Source organism: Gracilinanus agilis, chromosome 6 (assembly GCF_016433145.1).
Source record: "Gracilinanus agilis isolate LMUSP501 chromosome 6, AgileGrace, whole genome shotgun sequence".
Taxonomy (NCBI): domain Eukaryota; kingdom Metazoa; phylum Chordata; class Mammalia; order Didelphimorphia; family Didelphidae; genus Gracilinanus; species Gracilinanus agilis.
Window position 1 is genome coordinate 79,976,310 of NC_058135.1, and position 26,444 is coordinate 80,002,753.

The 26,444-nt window shown below is 37.1% G+C and overlaps 1 protein-coding gene across 1 annotated transcript in view; it reads right to left on the bottom strand.

The window, feature by feature from the left end:
• The window catches only part of TENM3 (teneurin transmembrane protein 3), a 598,624-nt gene that overhangs the window by 229,770 nt on the left and 342,410 nt on the right, over positions 1–26,444 (bottom strand). Inside the window, exon 3 of the mRNA XM_044682283.1 lies at positions 17,431–17,668. Coding sequence (XP_044538218.1) covers positions 17,431–17,668 — 238 coding nt within the window. The remainder of the gene's footprint in view (positions 1–17,430; positions 17,669–26,444) is intronic.

A 26,444-nucleotide genomic window follows, 5' to 3' on the forward strand; every position in this document is an offset into this window, starting at 1 on the left:
AAGGAAGGAAGGAAGGAAGGAAGGAAGGAAGGAAGGAAGGAAGGAAGGAAGGAAGGAAGGAAGAAAAGAAAGAAACAAAGAAAGACACTTAGAATCAGGCACTGTTACAAGTAAGCAAGAAAAACCCTTGCCCTCAAGGATCTTATATGCTAATAGGGGAGATAACATTTTTAAAAGGAATTTAAAAGCTTTTAGACACACAATGGAGTTCCAGGTTGCATGACATCAGTCATTCAGCATAATGTTATCCTTGAAACTTATATCCTTTGATGAACAGGAAAAGGTTTTGATGAATACTGTCTGAGTGGGAAGAGCACATGGTTTTTTTTCAGTGTATCCTTGAAATAAATGATTTTGCTCCGAAGCAGATATTAATCATTATGGAGATAGCTTAAATAATATTTAAAATCTGTTCTGTTTAACATCTTGGATAGAATGCTCAGTCACAAATTTTACATCAATTTATTAATATGTTAAATATATATTTATTGAAGTGTTCATCACTGAATTAAATTGGGGGAAAATTTGCTTCAAATTAAGTGGCATTTTTGACATTGATTTAAATGAAACAGATACTTTATGAAAGTCATTTAAGACAATATTGGAGAAAGCAGGCCCACAGAAAGAATTCCCTGTTCTTTTTCAAGGCTGAGTTTTCCTGGTGTTCTTGCCTTCTGGCTGCCTGATCTCATCACTGATATTCACAGAGATCTAATACAATTAAGGTAGGCACTGGCTTTAAATGCCTGGGTATTTGGAAGGAGACCTCAATGCTGGCCTTCAGAGGCTTGGCAAGACTCCTGAGCTCTAAGACTGCAGTGGCTGCTCTGAATTTTCAGGGAGAAGCTCATCCATACCAGCAGCTGCATAAATCTGCAGAAAGCATTATGCAGCCATTATTCCACTATCTTCTGTGTGCACTCAGTTCAATGAGACTCTCATGGAATCACAGCACTCAGAAGAACCTAATGCCTGTTCCCAAGGAGGGCTGGACTCTGGACCTAGGTAGACATAAAATACAGTCTTCCTCTCTTATCTTTACCACTTCAAGTATTCCCTTCTAGGTTGTATTGTAACACCATACTGGAAAAGACCCTAAAACTATCTGCCGAACTCCTAACTCTCATCTGCTTTCTGATGTGTGTACACATTGTTGTTGAATGATAACTCATCATTGTTAATGTTCAAATGAAAGGGAAAAAAAGGACTTTGTACATATCGATTTCTAACCTCCAATAGCACAATGTTGTCTTTACTTTTCGTTTTCATCTTATCCGGTCCTTTGATTGTTGTTGTTTTGTTTTCAGGTCTGCCATCTCAATTCCACCCCTTCCAGCCACAAACTTTTCCCCTTTCCTCTTTAATTTCCTCCCCACTATTTTCTGACCTCTTGGCTACTGATGTCATACTGTGATTCTCTTTTTCTTCATTTGGATCTCCAAAGGGGGCCCCAGATTTCCTTCCAAATATATGGGCATAATGGATCACTGAACTAGATCTCAGTAAATATCCATAATGAGAATTAGGGACATAGTCCAGAAGAAGAAAAAGCAATTCTTTTTGCAGGGCTGTTTTTTCCCAATTTTACAGTCCATGGGGTCATAAAGATTCTTTTGTTTTTCTGATAGTTCCTCTCCCTTTATGTTAATATATCATCCGACATTCTTGTTCCTTTTTCCAAAATAAGTTTTTGTTATTGTTTGGGGGGTTGGGAATCCTGTGTAATTCAAGAGGAAAAACCTCCTGAAGTGCTTATAGCTGACTGAAAGGCTTTAACTACTTTCTTCCCCACAGATAAAACAATTTCCTTACTGTTAACTTTTCTTGTTCGAGTTGTTTTCCTAGCCAGCTTTACTAGGATGTATTCTCTCTACTTGCAAATCAAAAAGAATACTGAAATACTATGAATGCCTTTCCATAAACAGGCTTTCCCTATACCTTGAACATATTTTCCAACATGTCAAGCATATCTCCAGAGGCAGCGGGAACTAGTGATAGATAGAAGGTTGGCTTTGGAGTCAGAAGGACTCAGATTCAAATTCTGTTTCTGTCCCTTTATAGTGAAGATCATATGTTGTAATTGTTTTCTTTCTCAGGTTTCAAGTCACTTTTCAGGATTCTAAGTTCAAAATAGAGATGAAATCTGGACAAAAGAATACCATACGGATTCCTATAAATCCAGACCCACCATTGCCATTTTAAAGAGCAGAATGAAAAATATATTAAAATTTTTAAAAATTGTCCTTTCTCTTCCTTCTTTTCAATCATTTCTTTTCCCTTAATTTTGTTTGATTTTTTTCAACACCTTCCTATCCTCACGTATTCCTCCTTTTTCTTTCTAGAGATCCATCCCTAGCCAGTCTTCTCTTATAATAAAGGGGGGAAAAAATAAAAGCAGTTCAGCAACACTAACCAGTACACACATTAGGCCAAATGGGAAGTACAGAATTCTATTTCTATGATCTTCTTCACCATCAAGAGGGGAAGGTAGTGGCATTTGCATTTGCCTTTTCAGGACAAACTTCTTTTTCAGATCATTTTTTTTAAAGTTTTTTAAGTTTTTTTTTTAAACCCTTAACTTCTGTGTATTGGCTCCTAGATGGAAGAGTGGTAAGGGTGGGCAATGGGGGTCATGTGACTTGCCCAGGGTCATAAAGCTGGGAAGTGTCTGAGGCCGGATTTGAACCTAGGACCTCCCGTCTCTAGGCCTGACTCTCAATCCACTGAGCTACTTAGCTGCTCCCAAGGTCATTTTAATTATAAAGTATTCACTTTCAATAGTCTATGCCCCCACGGCCCCCCCCCTTTTCATCATAGAGATCATTTTATGTTTCATTTTCCCTCTTCTACTTATATTACATTGCTTCAATTCATATATTTTCATATGCCCTTCTATATCCTTCATATTCCGCATTTCTTATGATATAGAACACTAGTACCATTGCTTATTTGGGGACTGACTCCCTGTCCTATTTTGGTTCCAGTTTTTTGCTACCACAAAAAACCTTTTTGTCTTTATGGAACCTTTTATTTATCAAAGACCTTCTTAGGTTAGAAATGGGAATCTCTGGATTAAAGCGTGTGATTATTTTAGCCCCTTTCTTCCCATTATTCCAGACTACTTTCCAGAATCCCTCCTTCAAATGACTCGATAAAACTGGCAATCTTTGTAAAGATGCTACAATTACTAGGCAGCCCTCCTACTTCCAAACACACACACACACACACACACAATTCCCCCAACACACAATGTGTATAATGACATCCACACCTACACTCACACACATCTTGCCCTATTTAAGTCTCTAACAGTGTCAATCCCAGATATCCAAGATCATTGTAAAAATACAATAATTTTGCTTATTCAGAGGATGAAGGAGCAAAGGATCGTAATTGTAGCCAGCATCATGCAGTGGAATAAAACTATTGCTGTTAAAGGTGAAGTGTTATTTTTCTCCCTACAGAAATTTTTCAAGACATAAATCAGTTTCACAGCTGGCTTCACAGTTGGATGTAGAGAAGTCTGGATAAGGGTACTTGACTGGGGAAAAGTCAATGAAAAGTGTTGGTAAACCTGGACTTCAAAATTTTGCCACTGTTTACTACATTACTCTGAGTGAGCTGCTGTTCTTTAAGAAAGAGGGAAGGAGTGTCCCAAGTATTGTAAAGGAGAATGAGAAGCAAGGACTGACCAAAGGAATGTTGAGGGTTCTAACATTAGCAATGCTGCTTTCCAAGCAGAGGTTGACAGCCACCTGTTATGGAGGGTGGAATGGCATGTGCACGCACGCGCGCGTGCGCACACACACACACACACACACACACACAAACAACTTAGCCCCTACATTCAATAGAAAAAAGGATGGGGAAAAAACCCTATTTATTACAAGCCTACTACATACCAGGCACTGTGTTAAAGGCTTTACAAATAAAATCACATTTGATCCTCATAGTCACCCTGTAACAATGTAGTTGCTATTATTATCTCCATTTATAGTTAAAAAAAACAATTACAAAGGGAGGTTAGATGAACTGCTTAGAGTCACACAGCTAGTAAGTGTCTGAAATCACATTTGAATTCAGGTCTTCCTGAATTCAGGTCTAGTAGGGCTCCATCCAAATGAGCCATCCAGCAACACAGGAAAACTTAAATTATTGTAAAGTAAACAAAACGAGGAAAACAATATACATAGCAGCTGTGACCCTAGGCAAGTTACTTAATGCTGTTTGCCTCGGTTTCCTCTTCTGTCAAATGAGATAGAGAAAGAAATCATCAACCACTCTAGTGTCTTTTTTTTTTAAACCCTTACCTTCCATCTTGGAATCAAAACTGTATATTGGTTCAAAGGCAGAAAAGTAATAAGGGCTAGGCAATGGGGGTTAAGCAACTTGCCCAGGGTCACACAGCTAGGAAGTATCTGAGGCCAGATTTGAACCTGGGATCTCCACTCTAGTGTCTTTGCCAAGAAAACTCCAAATGGGGTCATGAAGAGTTGGGATGCCACTGAAATTATTGAACAACTGTACCAACATAAATGGAAACAGCCAACACCAAAATAAAAAATTTCTACAAAAGTGAACGCTTAAATAGATGAAAAAATTTACTTCCTTCTCCTCTTTACAGAGGTGAGGAGCAATGGGCATAGGACACAGAATTACAATTAGCCTCAGTGAATATGTTGTTTAGTTATGTTGAACTGCTTCCTACTCTCTCCTCTTCTTTTTTATTCTTTGTTATAAGGGATGGATTTCTGAGTAAGGAATGGATAGATTCTAAAATGAATGTGTGATAAAAAACAGGAGATAACAATACATTAAAAAAAATTTTTTTTCCATTCATGTCTCAGATAGCCTCTGACTCTTAGTAGCTGTGTCATCCTGGGTGAGTCATTTAATTTTTGTCTGACTTTTTTCCGCTCAAATGTAAAGTAGGGATAAAAGCACTTATTTTGTTATAATGATAAATAAGATAATATATATGAATTTATTTGCAAAGTCCTACATAAATGCTATTATATATTTTGTATTTGTATGTAGATAGATAGATAGATAGATAGATAGATAGATAGATAGATAGATAGATAGAAAAAAAACAGATTCTTATATCAAAATCGAGGTCAGATAGTATGAGCACTAAAGACCAATTCTAAGATTTCCACCACTAAGACTACATGACTTTATAAAGCTTTGAGGAACTATAGTAAATCAGTTTCAAAGGCTTGTTTATTTCTTCCCAGGTCCCTGTTAAAACATAAAACTATCTGGAGAAAAAAAGGGAGCCATCTAAATTAAAAAACAGAGTATAGGTGTGACTGAAATTTAAGAAGAAGGATTCCCTAAGCCATATACAAAAATCAGTCTCCTTACTGTACATAAATAGTCCCACGTGCATACCTTGGGTCATTTCTTCTGCTGTTCTCATAGATAAATCCCCCCTCCCCCCATAGATTCAGAGGATCACATATTTAGAGACAGAAAGGACCTTGGAGACCCCCTTATTCAATATCCTCATTTTACACAGGAGCAAACTGAAGTCTGGATGCTACTCATCTTTTTACTAAGAGCAACTTTTTTTTTTCCTCAAAGAAATATCAGTTCTCCAACCCCTCTGACAGGCCAGAATGCTCATTATCATGGAATGGCATTACCTTAGGATAAGTCTCTCTCTCCCCCTCTTTCAATTTATATGAAATGCTTCAGTCTTCTTTAGATCTATGTGTCTGCTTCCAATCTATCTAGATTAATAATTGTATTATATACATCTATGTAATGTCTGAATTAGATTCTGAAGAGTCAAAAATGCACATATGCAGAAATTGGCCCATTTACAAATTAGCTGGTGGGACTTGTGCAAGAGCAGAAAAAAAGCTTAGTTCAATTTTTTTTTTAAAAGCTAATTAAAAACACTTTTAAAATTCAAAAACAGCAAATCCTAAAAAAGGAAATAAAAATTTAAACTACCATTCAGTTAATATGCACTTGCAAATGGAATTAATTTTTTAATCCCATTTATTTAAATTTAAAGAAAGCGTTTTAAAGATGAACAATAGTTTTATTCTATTCATTAAAATAATTTTAAAATTAAATTCTACCATTTTCCAAGACTTTGAGCTGAGTTTTTCTCTGTCCATATTAGATAGTTCTTGTCAATTACTAGATGGGAGCATTTTTGCAGATAGATTTTATAACACATGCACTTATTAATAAGTCAGATGTTGGGTGGGTCATTACTTTTGGAAATCAACATATTGTACTTTTCATATAATGAGCCCTCCCTATATAAATCATTGTGTTTGTTTTGTTTAACTGCTTTCACCGTCATTATTCTTTTTTTTTTTTAATTCATTAAGGTAATAACATTTTTTAAAGAGAAAAGCTAAAAAAATTTAAGCAAGCATTATGAAACATCCATTAAAATGTAAATAATACACTTGTGACATGGAAACAAAGGAACAGTTATATGATGATTCTAGCTGTGACACAGTGAGTTAGTAGGGTTGAAAAAATACATCTTCATGCTGATAGCACGGTGTACTTTCAAATCTATTACACTACCGAATTGATGTTCTATTTTCTTTGGACAACTTTCACACCAGGAAATGATTCCTGCAAGGAAAAATTTTTAAATGAAAAGCTTCTAAATGAGATAAATTTTATTGCTCCATTACCCGAATTAATAAAAGCTAACTGTGTTTTTATCTAATGCCACTCACTTGCTACTAAAATAACTGCGACCATTTTTTATATTTTTTAAGAAAAGAAATTTGCATGTCCTAGTAGCTCTACTTTTTAAAAGTAATTACGCATATGTGTACACTTTGTTTATAATTATACTGGATATGCAAAAATGTTCATGGTGAGTATAGTCAGCATTATGAGTTAATTGATCTAGAGGGAGCAACAACATTTTCCTCTTATTTTTTTTTTAAGTATAGCATGCTTGTTTGTGTATTTCTTGTGAACATTTTTCATTAATTTCTAGTCATTTTACATTGGGTTTACAAATTCTCAACCAAATAATGCTAGTAACAGTTTTTATTAACCATGAACTTAACTAATGAAATATCAGTTTAAATTATTATAGGTGTATTAAGCTTAGATTTCTTATGAAAAATAGGATTTTGGGTAATATCAGCTTTTTTATTTGTCATTAATTTAGAGGTAGAAGAGGAGATCTGGAATTTTTAAAAAAAATAATCAACACAGAATAACATAGCTGGGTAGTCTGAATATAAAGAACTGCATTTCTATTTGAAGTTAAATACATTTAGACTATATCTTTAAGCAACTAATGAATATGTTGAATTGTTGATTCCTTTTGGCTGCGCTGATGGACAATCAATTGAAATGAACAGTTAATGATCTGAATCAATCATTAAGATGGTTAAAATCAGTGGAATGACTATGCCACAGTTTAGTTACTTTGGCGAATTGACATGGCCTTAGAATAATTTTGCCCTGCTTTTCAGTTTCCCTGAGCTATTCACTTAAATGAGTCAATATATTAGCTCGATTGGTTATCAGCAACTGACATTCTATAATGAAATGTACATGTCATTTTCTGCTAAATTAAGAATGGAAATAAAAATATGACATTTAAAAATTTTCTGAGTGCTGTTTGATTTATCTTTGGTTTGATGAATATCAAACCTTTTCCTTTGTAAATGGCTATCGCACCTGTTTCTAAAAATCCAAGTTATAAAACATAGAGATTTTTTAAAAGAAGTTAGCATGACATGCTAAGAGAAGGAAAATTTCAGGCCATTAGGAAGTGGAAGAAGAAGGTATAAGTTACATGGGAGAAGGCTACAAAGGGGTCTGCCAGCCCAGAGAGAACAAAGAAAATAAGATGACAGAGAAACAATGTAGTGTATCAGGAAAAATATTGGGTTAAGAATCAGAAAATCTGGGCTAGAATCTCAGCCTCTCCTACCACCTGGGAAATCTTGGCCATCTCTGGGCCTCAGTTTCCAACTGTGTAAGGGAAGGAAATTAAAAGAGATGATCTCTCTGAACATTTTCTAAGGTCCTTTTCAGATCTACCATTCCAAATATCTGTGGACATAGAAATAATATAATCTAATGAAATACAGCATCAATAAAAGGGAGGATGTAATCTTTAAAAAAAAAAAAAAAAAAAAAAAGATGATCCCTGAGGTCCTATCCAGGCCCAAAATTCTACTCTATTAAAACTACCTCTCTCGTTCAGGATCATCCACTTTCTGACTTTTGTTCTCCACAACAAATTTGAGTTACTAGAGTCACCATTGGGTTACTCAAGCATGAGTACCCATTTCATGATTTCAGGCTCTTTATTGTCTTTTGTTCTTAAGACAAACCTTGGCTATCCCTCTGGAAATCTTTCTCCCTTCATTTACTCACCTACCTCAAGGAGACCCAGGCCAACTCTAAGTAGCATAGTGATCACACCCAGAACCAAATAATGGCTGAAAAAGCTGTCTTGGCTCTTAACACGACTCCAGTGGAAAATAAACTCTTATAGGGAACTGTTGGCTGGCATACCGTATAGGCTTGGTAAATATCCAGACAATTAAGTATTTCCCCCCCAAAGCCAGAGTCAAGAGGAAGCTGAGGAAGGGAATTTAGAAGAGAAAATAAATGGAGCAAGATAATTTCTGGCAGCAGCATTTTGAGATGAACAGAATGGGAGAAGGTGAGATGTAAAAGAAATTATAGAGGACGCAGCAGTGGCATGTGAGGGAGATTATAGTCAAGCAGTATTTATTAGGTTGCTACATATGCTTAATTGAACAGATAAGATGTTACCGCTGTTGATATGAAGAACAAAGAGTATTGGGAAAGCTTTATAAGAAACTCAACAGGCTTTGCAACAGGTTAGAAAGCAAAGGAAGAAGAAATCAAAGAGGTGAAGGATGGAAAAAGTAAGGAGACTCTAGGATCAAGGACATAAGGAAGACAGGACATTTTATGTATTCGCTGGTTGTGAAAACTGAGGATTGCATTTCAGAAAAATAGGCAGGAGTTTAAAAAAGAATAAGCGCTAGTTGACTTGGGTAGAGGGAAAGGCAAATTTGGGACTCATGTTATGGTAACATTAAAACTTAAAAGAACAAAATCCTCAGAGTATATAGAGAAAAGAGGCAATAGGTTTCTAGCAAAGAAGAACAATGGAGGACTGCCTTCAGAACTAAAACAAGAGGAAGGAGAAAAGACTGAAGAAATGTCTCCTGAGATAGATATGAGATATAAGAACAAAAAAAATTAATAATCTCAAGTATAATTTTTGAAGAGGAGAAAGAAGTAAAAGCTTCAAAGTGAATAGGTGCTAGCTGAAAGAGGATAATGATGGAAGAGAAACCTCTAGTTATGATCAGCCAAAGAGCTTCCATGACCTAATTTGATCATGTTTCCAAGGAAAAAAACTGAAAATCTATTTGAAGTTATTATGAATTCATTTCCTGAGGCACTCTACAATGGAACAAGGCACATGGATGGTTCGTTATGTGAAACCAAAACATCATTATAGTATATGGCATTGTAACTTTAGAGGGTTAGGTTTACAAAAATTCTTTAAGGCCTATTATAAATGATTAATGCATGTTTTCCTGATGCCTTAATTGCTATTAAAAAGAAGCTGGTTACTTTGGAAATCACACACACACAAAAATCTAATCCCATTGTACAACAGCTCCATCAAATTCATAATTCACAAGAGATCTGGCCTAGGTTGGTAGGGAGACATACATCTTTTGGTGTTTTTATTGATTCATGCTAAAATATTTATTACTTTAATTAATTAAATTTTTCAAAAGTATGAAGAGTTGCCATTCATTATATTTAGAATAAATTAATTTTTTCATCTCACGAGCAAATTAAAGGACTCACGATCCATAGATGTAAAGACTCACGTGCTTCCAATTAATAATAGCAGCAGAGATAACCGAGGGACAAAGACTTGGTGCAATTACCATTCGGGGGTATATGTTTTGCTTATATTCTAGCACTGCAATCAGAATTTTAAATGGGACTTAATATTTCTATCAAGACAAATAGTTTCAGATTCTTTAGGAGAACAATGTCACAATGGTCATATGCTAAATTTAAATCCCAGCAGGGAGAACACTGCTCAATTCTGGATTCCATTGTCTAGGGCGGGGATGTGGAGAAAGGGAAGGATCTTCCTGATGCTCGCTGGAGACATAAAGAGTAGCTAGTAGCCTACTCTGCCTATGTGTAGGGTTGGTTCTGAACAGATTGATGGTAACAGGAGAGAAAATGGGAAAAATTAAGTGAGTGATTATAATAACATAATCAATTGACCTGATATTAAAGCAATTCAGAATAGTAAGATATTTTAATAAAAATATACAAATAAAGAAGTCATTCAATATGCATGAATAATTAGTAAAACCATAACCAAACTGCAAAGTAAAGGTATTAGAAACAGAACTAATGATCTATCTATTGCCAAGAAGCATTCATAAAAGAACTAACCTTTAATAAATCTTTTATTAAATGACTGCAGATGAACTACATTCTGTTAACCTCCAATAGGTAATTAGTGTCTTAATCCACACACATAGTATATATGTATTTACATGCGCGCGCGCGCATACACACATGCTAGAGGGCTGTGCAAACAATTATCACTGCTAAAGGTTGGACTAACTGAAAAAAGGTAAAAACACTGTGCTTCTAGACCTTTTAAATCTGTTGGGATATCCTTCCAATCACAGCTTCTCATTTGCTCTTCTAGATTTATCCAGAAGCTACTTATTAAGCTGATAACCTATATTAAGAGACCTGGCACCTAGGGCATTGGAGTCCTATAGTCCTCTAAATTTGGGAAGGCTACATCTAGTGCATTGTATTCCATCTGGGGGACCACATTTGAAGGAGGACATTAACAAGGTGGAGCATGTATAGAGAAGGGTGAACAAGATTATTAAGGTAGGGGAGATTATTCCATGCAAAAATACTTAAAAGAACTGAGGATGGAGCAGTTGAGGTGGTTCAGTGGATAAAGCAGCCAGCCTGGTGATGGAAAGGTCTTGAGTTGGAATCTGGCCTCACACACTCCCTAGCTGTGGGACCCTGGGCAAGTTAATCAATTCCAATTGCTTAGCCCTTAGCACTCTTCCACTTTGGAACCAATACTTAGTATTGATTCTAAGACAAAAAAGAAAAGGAAAAAAAAAAGGATGCTTAGCCTGAAGAAGATTCACAGGGCAATGGAGAGAAGACATGATAACTATCTTCAAATATTTGAAGGGTTATTATGCGGAAGAGACTTGGTTTGCTTTGTGCCAGAAGAATGAACAATGAAAGTTTCTGAGAGGCAGATTTTCGCATGGGTTTAGAGTGTAGTTCCTAAGAACTTTAGCTGTCTAATAGTGGAACAGATTTCCTTGGTAGGTCATTAGCAACCTAGCACTAGAAAGTCTTGAGAAAAAAAGTTTGTGGGTTATTATACACAAAAGCTGATGATCACTTAAAGGAGAAAAAGAGTAAAAGTAAATGATTGAAAAGAATAAATGAAGGAAAAGAATAAAAATCTTGTTTTGAGTTTAAGAAAAAAAGACTCAGAGTAAAGGTAGGGTAGGATAAGGTCAATAATCAGAACAACTTTGTTAATGGCAAAACAAAAATTTTCATTTTTTCCCCAAGCTATTTTCAATAATACAAAATAAATAATAAAATGGAACTACTCCAGGATGTCTAAAGCACAAATCTATTGACTGTGTCAAAAATTAGTAGCAAAAATTACATTCATTACAGTAAGAAATAGTTTTTGTATGAAAGAAGCTGGGTCTGGTGGAAAAAATACTTTATTATAAATCAAACTGAAAGCTATGTTGAAAAACTGGAGTGAGGAAAAAGCAAATCTTCTTCCCTTGTAATCGACTGAAATGAAAAACTTGACAAATTAGTCTTCATTTCATAGATTATATTATGTGCTAAGAAGACCAAAATTTGAATATCAATTCTTCAACTTCCCCCAGTTTCCCCAACTGCAAAATGAGGGTTTGGGACCAGACTGCTAAAATCTCTTCCTGTTTCAAATCCTATTACACATGGCCAATTCACATTACACCACCACAGTCATCTATAACTAATCTATTCTTAGAAGAGAAGAAAGAGAAAGAAGAAAATAATTATCAATGACAGTTAACTTTGAAGTTGTAAATGCCACTTATGGAAGTGTCAAGGTTCAGTTGTAGGAGGTAGAGGAGCCTTAGCCTAGCCACAGACTAAAATAATGCCCTGGGATTAAATTACTTGGATTAAAAAACAAACAAAACACAACAAAAACAAATAAAGAACTCCATATCCATAAAGGGAGAGACAAAGTAGCCCAGCTAAAGTTGTTAATGTTAAACCTGAAGCTGAGCTTTAGAATCCTACACAATAGGGGATCTTAACTAAAAAAGGAAAAAAATCAATGCCAAATAAGACTGGTTCTTCACCTCAAGAGTTCCAACCAAGTGAGATTATTAAAGAAACCCCAGTAGCACTGTGTTGGCTACAATGTGAGATATTCACACTGCAGTTTTTATTTATCAGTTGAATGAGTGAAAGTTCAAACACTGTTTACTTTGGATTAACAGCATTAAAAGATGTGAAACCTGGATGGCAAGAAGAAAATAACAAAAATATATTTCAGATTAAAATAGCTCATTTCACTTTTCAGGATGACAGCCAATGGGGAGCTATGTTCTCCTTTTCATATACATAAAAAGAAATCTTGTCATCTGTTAATGTTTTTTCTCCTGCTTCAAACCTTGAAAATAAAGCTAGGATTAATTTAACTATACTGAAGAGTCACTAGGTGTTCCTGAGAAATGGATAAACACCTCAGCAAAAATCTATCTCCCAGCAACCCCTCACTCAGCAATTCCACATAGGAAAGACTTCTTAACAAGGTCTGATGTGGTAAAAACAGCCATAATCTCACCTCTTACTATTGTGGCTAATAAAAAAAACATAAACAAATGGTGGATGATACCTGAAACAATCAATTATTTTGGAAGATCTCCCTATCTGGCAAGAACTACTGGAAAAAAAACTAGAAAGTAGTTTGCCAGAAGTTAAACTTTGGTCAGCTACTATATTCTACAAAAAGCTCAAAACAAATATAAAATCTTACTATGAAAGGCCATGCCATTAAATAAAATCAGAAGAGAATTTCATTAAGTACCTTTCATGGCTCTGACAAGGGGGAGAGTTCTTAACTAAACAAGGGTTACAGGAGATCACAGAAGATAAAACTAATACTTTTGAGTACATGAAATTGAAACGCTTTTGTACAAAACCAAACCAACACAACTAGCATAAGAAGGGAAATTGTCAACTGAGAAAAAAAAATGTGTGTGAGTATGTGTGTTTTTGCATCAAATATTTCTGAGAAAAATGTCTGACATCCGAGATACAGAAGGAACTAAAAAAACTTTATAAGTAAAGAGATATCCCCTCAGTAGATTAGTAGTAAAAAATGACTAATGTTCTCAAAAGAATTACAGACTAATAATGACAATACGAAAGACTGCTCCAAATCACTAATAGAGAACTGCAAGTTAAGACAGTTCTGAAGTTTTGATTCTCACTCTCTAAATGGCAGACGGAAATTTACGAAAATGATCCATGCTGGAGGGATTGTCAAAAGACAGGTGCACATTGTTAGTGGAACTTTGAATTGGTCCAACTACTCTGGAAAGCAATTTGGAAGGATTCAAAGGGAGTGCCAAAAAAAAAATCCATACTCACATGCCTAATTGTGAGATCTCTGGGTAGTCACTGACTCAGAGATCTCACAGTTAGGCATATATGCCAAAGAGATCAAAATTAGAAAGACTATAAACACTAAAACATTTTTAGCAGCACTTTTTTGGGGGGCTTAGCAAAGAACCAGGAAGAAAATAAATGCCCACTGACTAAACCAATTTTGATAATTAGTTTAATGGAATGCTACTCAGGCTTAAGAAATGATGAATATGAAGATTTCAGGGAAGCACTACTATACTTATAGGAACTAAAACAAAATGAAATAATAAAAATGAAGAAAATAATAATCAAAATGGTCACCATGATTGCTGAAGAAAGCACAAACCCCAACAAAAAACTGAACATTGTTTAATTTTAATGCCTAATATTGGTCTTATTAAGAAAAATGGAGAACATTATTTCCTTTCCTTCTTTGCAGAAAGAGATGATCCTGGATGTGCAGGATGGCATAAATGGAGGGAAGAAGATGACATGTGAAACTAAGGGGAATGTAACAGAAAAAGATATTAATATATTATTAAAATATTAGAGGATAATCCTAGAGGCAGTCTCAAGAATCAACAAATTTTATCCTCAAAGATAAGCCCCTATCCTTCCACTGGAGATACAACTCTTCTACCAAGAACATGGTTAGTTAAGTATTCGATTCTCTTCTGCTATAGCCAATATACAAAATTAAACATGCTTCTGATGACTTAACTTGACATATTTCATAAATATTTGTCAAGACAATTATTGTCAACTACAATGCAATTATACATATTCAATTTGATGACTCAACTGGAAAATTACTTTTTCCTAATAAAATGTTTCCAAGTGACAATAGTGAATCAGTGTTGATTAGTTGTTCAGTGACTGCTAATTAATTATCATAGGTAAATTTAGCTCTGTGCTAATAACCTTGGGCAAAAAAAAAAAATAGAAAAGAAAATGGAAGAAACAAAAACAAAACTTCCAAACCGACCAACTTGTATACAATGAACCTGTACACATAAATCTTTATCTGGAAAGAAGTAGGATCTTAAGTTTTACTTGCCCTCCTCCATTCCTCCTCAAACCATGTATAATGAAAAAGAAAACTCAACTACTGGAGGACTGACATCATAGATTATAAGACAATTGTCTTCTTGCTCTTTGGGGAAAATAACTGGTCCTTAGGTCAGGAGAAAAAGCTAAGATGAAAAAAGATTTTGACCTTTGTAGATCATGTAAAGGTCTCTTGTTGGCTGATCCTCAAGGCAGAATTAGTTTAAAGTCTACATATTTTTGGCACAAAGTAGCAATATATCCACTGTGCGACACTGTTTCCCATCTTGTCTTATGCTCCCTGGAGCTAATTTGAATTCTGAAGTTAACCATGAGCTCTCTGTGCTGGGTTTGGCATTTTGGGACACACTTTATCAAATGAGAAAATGGTCCAGAAAGTCCAGTGTATGGTTGCTGTATCCTCCCTATTGTTTTCCCCCCAGCAATCAAAAGAAAGATGAAAACATAGGGAAGAAAAATAATCATAAAAAAGTTTGGGGTAATGTGCATAGCATCATGCAGTGGGGGAAACTCCATTAGCTCTTGTACTAATCGGCTGCATGACTTTGGCCAACTCAATTACCTCTCAGTTCCTTCATCTGTAAAATGAGGGTGGAAGACAGAGGAAACAACATGGATGTATTATTGTCTCTTAAAGAGGCATGTAGATAGCTCAGTGGGGAGAGCATTGGGCCTGGAGTCAGGAAGACCTAAGTTGAAATTCAACTTCACATATTTACTGGTTGATGTGACTCTAAGCAAGTCACTTAACCTCTGGCTTAATGTATTAGAGAAAGAAATGGCAAACCACTCCTGTATCTTTGCCAAGAAAACCCCATGGACAATATGGACCAGAGAGTCACAAAAAGTTAGACACACACGCACAAAAGTGAACAACCCAATAAAGTCCCTTATGACTAAATTCCCCAAAAGGATCAATGCTAATCGATGAAAAAGGCGGGCTACTACTCTTCCCAAGGACTTTTTTTTTTTCACAAAAGACATTTTAAAGGAGATAGTCATTGGTAAGTTAGAGAAATTCACAGAAGCCACCTATATAACCTTTTTGTTTTACACATAAGGTGACAGATGGAGAACGGCTAAGGAACATGTTCCTAGTCACATAGCTAGGGAAAGACACCGTCAGGAATCAAACTCAGGCTTTCTGATTCCAAGTTCAGAGCTCTTTTCACTAGGTCACTAAACGACAAATTATTTTATCTTAAAAATGGAAAATTAGTGTTTTTTTTTCTCTTTAAGGCTGGATCTAAGTCTTCATTGATATAGGAAATTATGGGGGGGAAAATCTCACTCCCAGATGTAGCTGAATCCCTACTCTGTTACTAGTAACCTTAGAGAGTTTTGGGGGTGGGGAAAATAGAGGTTAAGTAAACTGTTGAAGATTACAGAGCCAATATGTGTCAAAGGCAGGACCTGAACCAAGTTGGTTTTCTTTTTAGAACATCACAAGCCTCTTGTAACTATATCATACAACGAAACCTTCCCAGAGAGTTTCTTACCTATTGGCCACCGATTTTTTTTAAAGTTGCTAACAAACTAGAATTTACCAGGATTGTAAGATTTCTGGAAACAATGTCACAAGAGAAATGACTGAGGGAATTAAGGATGTTTCACCTGGAGGATGAGTAATTTGGGGAATAGGAAATAGCTGTTGAAGCATTTGAGCATCTGTTATATGGTAAAGAAGTGGAATCATTCTGTGTTGCTCTGGGGTACAGAACTAGATCCAATGGGTGGGATTTATAGCTTGGTTTTTTTTTAAATAAGAAATGTATTTATAATAATAATATACAACTTATATATAGAATACTTCAAGGTTTATTTTTTTTTTCCAGCAAACCTATGAAGGGGGAAGTGTAGGTGTGATCATCTCCATTATTCAGATGACGAAACAGCTTAAGAGATTTGGAACCACTTGACCAACAAAGTCGTGAAACACATATAGACCTCTAGGCTCACTATTTTTTCTCTTATGCCATTGATGGAAAAGGGTACCTGGTGAAACTAATCGTTCCTTGTCACTGGAGTTAACAAATAGGAGAAATGGCTACTTGCCAGTGACTAAAAAGAAGGGATCACAGAACTAGACGACCTCTGAGTTCTTTTCCAAGTGTAAGCATCTATAATTTGATGACTTACCAGAAAGAGTAGCAATAGAAAAGAGATGGCAGGGTATGAAGAAAAGGACGGGGGAAAGAGAATGTGGATCCAAGAAATATATTTTTATATTTCCACTCTAACCTTGTGGGTGTCTGGTTGGAGTTTGGGGAAGAGAAAATGATAAAGCTTTCTACCTTCTGTAGCATAAGATGGGCCTCTGTTAAAATAATCAAATAGACATATATACATAAAAATAGACAAATGCAAGTAATTTCTCTCTTTTTATTGTGACAACCTGCACTTTTAAAGAGCAGGAGAAACAAAACACAGCTTGGATGATTGCAGTACACTTGAGCTTTGGGAGAAAAGTGTAGAATTGTTTATTTTTCAACTCTAGATGTAAAAAGCAATAAGTGGCTTTGCCTCCTCTCACTGCAGAAGAATCCACAAAATCCTAGGTTGTATTATTGCTTTGATCCAGTTGCTAAACGACTAAGCAATGTCCTTTAGAGTAGTTACCTGCTTTCCAGTGGTACATTACTGCCAAGGACCCAGCTGTCCTGCAGCTGGACGGACTCGGGTGTGGTTTGCAGCTCGGCGGGCAAAGCAGCCGGCGGGGCCGGACTCTGGTTCCTCCTATTGGTCAGAGAGTTTCTGTTGAGAGAAGTGATGGATGGATGATGCTGTGCAGAATGTTGTTTGTGTGAAGGTGGCAGAGGCTGCAGAGTGGACTGTCCTTGATTATTGGCAGGTTGCTCTAAAAAAGAAAAACAGATGAAAAGTATTATATATTTCTGCCTATGGACACACATACAAACATACACACACTACTGATTTCTTGGGGGATCCACTAAAGAGTTGAATTAGAACTAGAAACTGAATATAATTCCAGAGTCTAATATATTTGCATATTATTCTATTAGCGGGTGTTCAGTGACATTCTCTAAGAGCGACTTTACCCTTGATACACAAAGTTCTAATTAATATACAACAGATGGCAAAATTGCTTTTGGTTTTAATTTGTTTCAGGTTTTTTTTTTCATCTGGTTTTATTAACACCTACAGAAAACAGCATCTGACAGCTCCCCTAATGTGCCTTTAGATCTCAGCTTTTTTTTAACAAACCAACCCTGAAATTAAATGGGTAATTTCGGTAGAACACAAAGGTTTTCGAAATGCATATAATCCCTATAATTATTTAATGGAGTTTTTTTAAGCTTTATTTAACTGCAATAAATTATTACAAGCTAGTTGCTAAACAGCAGTAGATGACTCTAGTTTAGTGCATTTCAAATAAGGCAGATTTGCACTATGATCTACTAATAGATGCTAAGTATTCTTTAGCAGAAGGTCACTCTGGGAAGCAGATGTTGCTTCATGGATATTTAACAGACTGAATCACATCTGATTACAACGTCAGAAGACTCATATACTTAATGGCCGTTACATCCATTAGAACACACACAGAACAGATTTTCCAATTTCACACTATGCAGTATCACTACATTTTGAAGGAAGTCATAGGTGACCAGAGACGGTCCCCGATGACAGTGGTGGAAACGGGGTGTTGCTAAACCACACCAGTCATAAAGAACCCGGCCACTTAAAAAGATATTGTAATGTGACGGTTCGGCTTTAACAGCCAATCAACCTCTGTTGTCATAATAAGTTGTAAGTAAGAAACATTATGTTTTCCTAGATTAATGGGACATGAGAGACCTGCTTTCCAACGGCACTATCTGGTTCTGCAGACACGGGACAAAATTCTCCCCCTGAATTGCATTTCACACAACCCCAACGTGACAGAGCTAGAGAGGAGACTCCAAAACTTGCTCCTAAACTTATTCTCCCTCCACCCCTCCAAGATGCCAATCCTAGACTGACTGCAGGTCAAAGTGCAATACCGTTCTAGAGCAATAGTAAGCCACGGCATTCCTGTAAATGCAGTGATTCCCCAAAGAGGAAGAGATGCCGGGACTATCTTTCACCCGCATTGGGAACACCAGCAGCGATTATTAAGCTAGATAATACAATCTAACGGGGTCATTCTCTCTTTGCTGGAAATGAATCTGTGATATGTAATGGTTTGAATACATACTATCAAACCTCTTAATACTCTTTGCAGGGCACAACAATGAAAGGGGGGAAAAACCCTCCTCTATTATATTACAACCAGTAATTACTGAATGTTTCTAATGGTCCCTAATAATCCATATCATAGTGATTTAACAACTAATAATTCCTTGCTCTTGAACAAAGGGACAGAGGCGAGCACCAGGGATAAGAAGAAGGAGCTATTTTCTTCTCTAACCTCTGGCCCCCAGGTCTCCTCTTTTAGGATTTTTAGAAAATCAGCCTGGCTCACTGCTTTGGGACTAAAGCAGAATTATCAATGTCTTTTTTATTTTTAATTTTTAATTTTTTTAAACCCTTACCTTCCATCTTGGAGTCAATACTGTGTATTGGTTCCAAAGCAGAAGAGCAGTAAGGGGTAGGCAATGGGGGTCAAGTGACCTGCCCAGGGTCACACAGCCGGGAAGTGTCTGAGGCCAGATTCAAACCCAGGACCTCCCATCTCTAGGCCTGGCTCTCAATCTACTGAGCTACCCAGCTGCCCCCAGAATTACCAATGTCAAAATGTCAACTGCATGAAAATAATAAGCCTTGGAGGTAAGAGCAGGGTTAAAATCTGCTCAGACACTTCTAATGGGGTTAAAAAAAAAAAAAGGAAACCAACAATTTTAAATTCATGGAAAGACTTAACATTCAGGTGTCGTAGGCTTAATCAGCTTTGTCTTTCCCAGCACCAGTGGGTGTCACTGCATATGATTACAATTGCTATAGAAGGCTTTAAGGCACATTTCAACAAGCTGGTTATAGGATCATTTAACAAGCTACAGCTAGAAAAAGCTATTTTTTTAAAAGTCTACTTAAAATTTTTGTCTGATGTAGATCATAAGGTAATTTATCAGATGGTGCAGAACTAAATACATCCACTGCCTGAAATAATAGAAAAAATGTATCAAAAAGCAACTTTCACTTCCTCGTAATCAGTCAGAAAGAATATAGCAAGTATCTACCACACGGGCAAAGCACAATTTGGAGTAGTCCAGAGGAGACAGAAAATAGGCTGTGGTCCCTTTCACAGAGAGGTTTCTCTTCTAGTTAGGGATAAGCAATACAAAATGAGATCTAAATAAGGATGCTATAATGGTCAGCTGAAAGTCAGTTCCTTGTGGGCAGGGGGGGATTTTTTTCTTTCTTTTCTGTTTCTGAAGTGCCTAGGCACAATCCCTAACCCATGCTAGGTACTTAATAAAAGTTTGATGCTTTGATTCATTTGTTGGATAGAGATAAGAGTCAGGAGGAGAGAAAGTAGCCCAGGGAATCTTCATGAATCAGGGGGGGAAAAAAAAAAAGAATCAGAAAAATTAAGCTGGCCCTTTAAGGAAGGGCAGAATTTGGATAAGCAAAGAAAGAAACGGGTATGCTCAATTCCTGAGAAAGTATATGGAAATATTAAAGTAAATCTGGAAGCTAAAATGATTATGGCATATAGTTGATCAAATTTGGTTTGTTCTGAGCTAAAGTATCATATAGGAGAATAAGAAGAAATACAGTTCGATACGTAGGGGAAATAGAGGCAGTTCAGAGGGGAGATCATAGAAAGCCTTGAAAACTAGAAAGAATGGTGGAGATTATATTTTATATGAAATAGGGAGCCGGTGAAGATTTTTGTTTAATCTGTACTTATTTTTTCCTATTTTTAACCTATAGAAGTAGCTACATATCTACACACATATTTATATATGTGCACACATTATAGACACACACACAAAGTAGAACAAGAACAGCTAAGTGGCACCATAGTGCACAAAGAGCCGGGTTTAGAGTCCAGAAGACTCATCTTCCTGAGTTCAAATCTTGTTTCAAACACTTCATCGCTGTGTGACCCTGGCCAAGTCACTTAACCCTGTTTACCTCAGTTTCCTCATCTGTAAAATGAGCTGATCAAGGAAATGGCCAACCACTCTAGTATCTTTGCCAAGAAAACCCTAAATGAGGTCACATGAAGTTGGGCACAACTGAAATAATGAATAACAACAAAAACAGTAGAACAGAGCAGAGGGAACCTCTGCTCAGGCCAAGAAGGAAGCTTTTATAGAAATTAAGCCTGGGAGTGAAAAGGAAATGGGAAAGGAAAGAAAGATGGGTATTAGAGATAATTCAAAGAGAAAGATTAACAGGATTCAGAAACTGGGTACACAGATTCTGAAGTCAGAGTAGAGAGTATAGAGCAGCCCAAACCCCCTCCTTTCTTGTCCTGCTTGGCCCTAGCCATCACTGTCCCCCCTTCCTGTCCCCATGTGGCTGCAGTGGGTCAGGATGGAGCTTTGGGTCTGGGCAGACACCAAGATGGTACACACAGGCCAGACAAGGACGTGTAACATAGACCCTGTATGCTTACAATGATATGTGGAGACGGGACGGACCCTCACCTGCCCCTGGGCCTGCCCCCTATATGGGAGAGATAAGGAAAAAGCATCAATCCTGAGGACAGTAAGTTTCCTAGTCAGGGTGCCTGTGTGCCCTGGAAGAATATCATGCTGTTGAACAAAAGTAGGAAGTCAGAAAAATTAAATTACTTTTAATATTTCCTTATTATTGAATCAGAAATATTTCACTGTCATAGATGCTGATATCTATGTTTGAATTTACAGTCATTCCTAGAATCATTGATCCTATGAAGACTTCCAAGAACATTTCCTCAATCTTCATATATTTGTAGGATTGTGCTGTGATCTAGATGGGGAAGGGATCTCAAAAGCTATTTAGTCCAACCCTCTCAATTTACAGATAAAGAAATGTGATCCAGGGATAAGTGAGTTGCCCAAAATGACATAGGTAATGAGCCTCAGAGGTAGAATTTGAACCCAGGCCCTTTGACTTCAGAGTCCATGCTCTCCTCTACACTATGTTCCTTAAATGGCTTTTAAAAAAATCAATACCTCAAAGAACAACCCTAGCCTTTGAACTTCTAAACTGATTGCCTCCTAGGTCCACTTATTCCTGCAACTTCCCAGGGCAAAATTCTCTTCTCAACACTCTTATATGAGCTGTTTTCCTTTAGATTACAAACTCGATTAAAGCCAGGGAGGTCTTGCTTCTCCTATTTATATTCACAGTGCTGGTCCCTCCCTCCTTTTCTTTTCTTCTGATTTTGTAGCTTTCCATTGTGCTTAAAAAACAAACAAACAACTCCTACTCTCTGTCTTAGAATCAAAAAGTTCCAGGTGGAAGAACTGTAAGGGCTAGGCAATTGGGGTTAAGTGACTTGTCCAAGGTCCAAGTTGGGACATGTCTGAGGCCAGATTTGGATCCAGGACCTCCCATCACTAGCCTAGGCTTGTTATCCATTGAGCCATCCAGCTGACCCTTTTTTTACTTTTTGTTGCATTCTCTGATTGACCAGCGAAAAAGATAGTGAGCATCTTGACCGATAGGTTCCCTTTTCATTTGATGCATGGCGAATGGCTTCAGATGTTTAGGAACTATGAATCCAGTACAGGATTCCAAGGCCAAAGACTAGGATCTCTAGGCAAAATGGAGAGAAGACAATAAACATGAAACCCCTGGAGATAAATTGGGGTCCTCCTCCCAAGATCCACCCTGGAGAGGAAAGGCACAAATAGAAGCAGAATCTGGTTCAGGATGTTTATTAGATTCAAACCATGTAGAGGCGGTATCTGAAGTGGAGGGCTGATGTCTCAAACTCTTGTACAAGGAGGTGAGTCCATAGAAAAAAGCATGATTGCCAGTCTCGGAGCAGGGAATATCTACCTAGCAGCCTCATTTTAAGAGGCTTTCTAAAGGTAGACAGTCAAGTTTTGTTCTGTCCACAAAGCAAGGCATATTCTTACAGGACTTTATTACTAGAGCCTCCATCATTAGCAGAGAGATTAGAGAATACAGAGAATGGTTCCTGAAGACAAAATCAGGCCTAGCCTAACCTAGAACATTCTAGAGATTTTTATGAGAAAAAACAGTCACGTGGGTCTGTAGTTACTTTTATCTTCTTAGTAATCCTTCCTGAAGGGACTTGAGAGTTCATCTCGTTTTAATACCTCGTTTTATAGGGAATAAAATCAAAGCAAAGAGAGTTAAGTGATTTACTCAAAATCACACAAACAGCACAAGTCAGAGACACAATTTGAACCCCGGTTCTCTAACATAAAATACAGGATTCCCCTCCCCCCCTGCCATTATACCCCTCTACTTATAATATAATTTATTATTTTCCCCATTCTTTTGAAAACTTCCCTTCCTGGAAATATCATGAAAATTGATGCTTAAATCCTTTGAAAACGTTATGGTATGTACAAATCATAGAGCACTATGACTTCCAAAGGATTCTCAGTTGCACTAGAAAGACATATGGTGGGTATAAATAGGCTATAGAGCACATTGCCAGTAATGACTTATACAAGAAAAATGGCATAAAAGATATCAACCAGGGCATGTGTGACTATAAAAGGTTATGTAGCAAGAATGAGGGATTATAAACGGGCTGGTAGAGTAGTGGATTCTTATCCACAAAATGGAAAAAGATCCAGGGAAAGACCTGAAGGATGCTGGCTAGATACTCCTTGGAGAATTTATGGAAGGGCATGGAAAATCCTAAAGAGGATGAGAAAGGAGAGATGTGTACTTGCCTAACTCAGCAAGGGGAACGTAGAGATGTTCTCACAAAGCCACGGAAATTCTGAGGTATAATGTTTTTCCTCCTGCTTTGCATGATCATAAATAGCCAGGCTTTCTACTAACCCTAATCAGTAGTAATTCCATGGATGAGGATACCGACAGTGTTGCAAGGTTACGCCTATGCTACTGTGAATGATAACTGTGAAGATAAGTTTTTCCTCCTCCTTCCCACTAGGAGATAGTTTTGCTAATGTGATAGGCTAATAATACCTTCTAGCATTTCCCTACCCAAGGGCTAGGAAGTTCTCTTGACAAACGGAATGGGACAATGGAGAACAACAAATATTCAGGAGAAAGGAATAAGGAGCTGAGAAGAGAGGAGGCCAAAAGAGAAACTGAGTAGATTCTTTCTCTAAGAAGACAGATGGGTGCAGAATGATGTTTGGGTGATGGGCAAACTTTTTAAAGAGGGGCCAAAGGAAAGGAAATGCTCATCTGTCCATCTGTTTCTAAGGCAACTCTTTTGAAGTTTCATTGTATTGTATCCTACTCATATCCGTCAGATTAGGGATAATGTCCTGCGGCCAGATAGAACGTGTCAGGGGGCCACATCTCGCCCATGGGCCATACTTTGCCCATTGCTGTGTTTGGCCCAAGTGCTAAAGATTCTGGAGTAGGACTAAAAGGCAGTTGTGCTAGTCACGTATGACTCAAAAATTCTTGTTAAAGATAAAATGGCTTTGAGATGCCATAGTTCTACATTCTTCATGTTTCTTTGATTTTTTTTTACCTTCTTTCCCTGAAGTTATCAGAATCCCTTTCTGAAAACTGAACTCTGTTTCTGATTCAGTAAGGAAAATCAAAGTTTGTATTCATTTTTAGGTAAGGAGGATTTGATGGTAACACTGACGCTGCCTCTGGTATGATGGATTCCAGATGAAGAAAACAGATTCTTAGGGCTGGAAGGAACTTTAGAAGCTGAATCCAACATCCAGTGTACAGACGGTATAATTAAGGAAGAGTGGGGTTAAATGATTTGCAAGGGTCATGCTGCTAGGAAATCTTTGAGGTAGGGTTTGACTTATCTTGCCCAGAACCAGGCCCCCACACATTTTTCTGAAGTTTCTAGATCATGCTGCTTGTCATCTACTCATGTTCTTCATCCCCCTCCCTCCCAGTCTTGGATTCAGTTCCCAGGCTCTTGTCCTGCCTACAACCATCGGTTATTGTGCCACTCCCTGGTCATGGAGGGGCATGACTTGGCTACATTCCAACCATTATCCTCACACCCTTCCCATCATGAACCTGGGTATTACCTCTGGGACTCTGGGCTCTCCCCCCATGAGCTTTTGTGTTATGTGACCTCCATCTTGCCACCACAGCTCTTCTTGGTCTTCTCCTCTCTCTTTTCTAACTCCCCTTTCTTTCTTCCCTTTTCAGAATGGAGGCTCCCTTGTGGAAGGGACTGTCTTGCATGCTTATATCTGTGTCCCCAACACTTAGTACTATGTCTGGCACAGAGGGAGTGTTCAGAAACACTTTTCCACTCATTGATTCCAGACTCAATTCCAAGTGCTCTGTGTACTACACTAGGTATATTCAGTCCCCACTTTTAGGTTAAACAAATTCTTGGCGACATATTAAAGCAGAGTGTTAGAAAATGAAATTTTGGTTGGTGCAATTCATGGGAGAACATATCCTGTTCCCCTATCTGTGGATTAGTTATTAGATGAAAATATTGATGGCCTGAGTAAAAACAGTGAGATGTGAAACTTACAACTTTATTAGGTAGTATGTTTGCAAAAGAGCTACTCAGCCGATAAATAAAAACAATGGGAAAGCATAGGATACTGGAATTCAGAAAGGCACGTAGTAAGATTTTTCACAACATTCTAGTGGAGAAAATGGTGATAGAGACTGAGTAAGAGGAAAGGTACAGAGTTTTTCAGAATTGTTAGAAAATCAGTCCCAAAATGGAGCTATCAGTGGATCAATGAGAGAAGGCAGAATGGGTTGTCGCCGGCTCCATATGTTCAAAAAATTTATTAATAAGTTGTATGAACATATAAGTGGCAGGTTTAAGAAATTTATAGATGCACAAAGCTGAGCAATTTAGCTGATTCACCAGATGAATCAAATTTTAAAAAACAGAAGGAGTTAAAGTGATTGACTTAATCTAATAAAATAATAATGGGAATAAAAATAAAATCCTACACTTGGATTTTAAAAATCAATTGTAAAAATTTTGGAGGACTATAAACTATTTGTGAAGCAAAAGTAAATGACAGATGAAGATATACAAACTTTAGATTTTAGAAATTTTAGAAAAGAGGTGAATCTTTCTATATTCTGCCATGACTAGATGAGATCTGCAATAGAGAGTGCTGTTTTAAGGAGGAAACCATAGGATTATTGATTTAGAAAGGTCCTTTAATCAAAGTCACCTTATGATTTTTCTGAGGAAAAAACTGAGAATCAGAGTAGTAAATGACTTCCTCAAAGTCACACAGGTTGTGAAGACAAGAGCAAGGATTTGAACTCAGATCCTCCAGACTGAAAATTCCATACTCTTTCCACTGTACCATAGTGACACAATATCTATCTACATATTTGTTCAGCTGGTGCTATGAATGATGAATTTTGTTTGACCTTTGAAAGCAGAAAGAGGTATAGAGTGCAAAACTAGAAGGGGACAGAGACACAGGGAGAAAAAGAAAGAAGCAGAAAGGGAGAGAAAGAAACAAAAGGGGGAAAGGAGAAAGCGAGAGAGAGAGAGAGAGAGAGAGAGAGAGAGAGAGAGAGAGAGAGAGAGAGAGAGAGAAGGAGGTAGG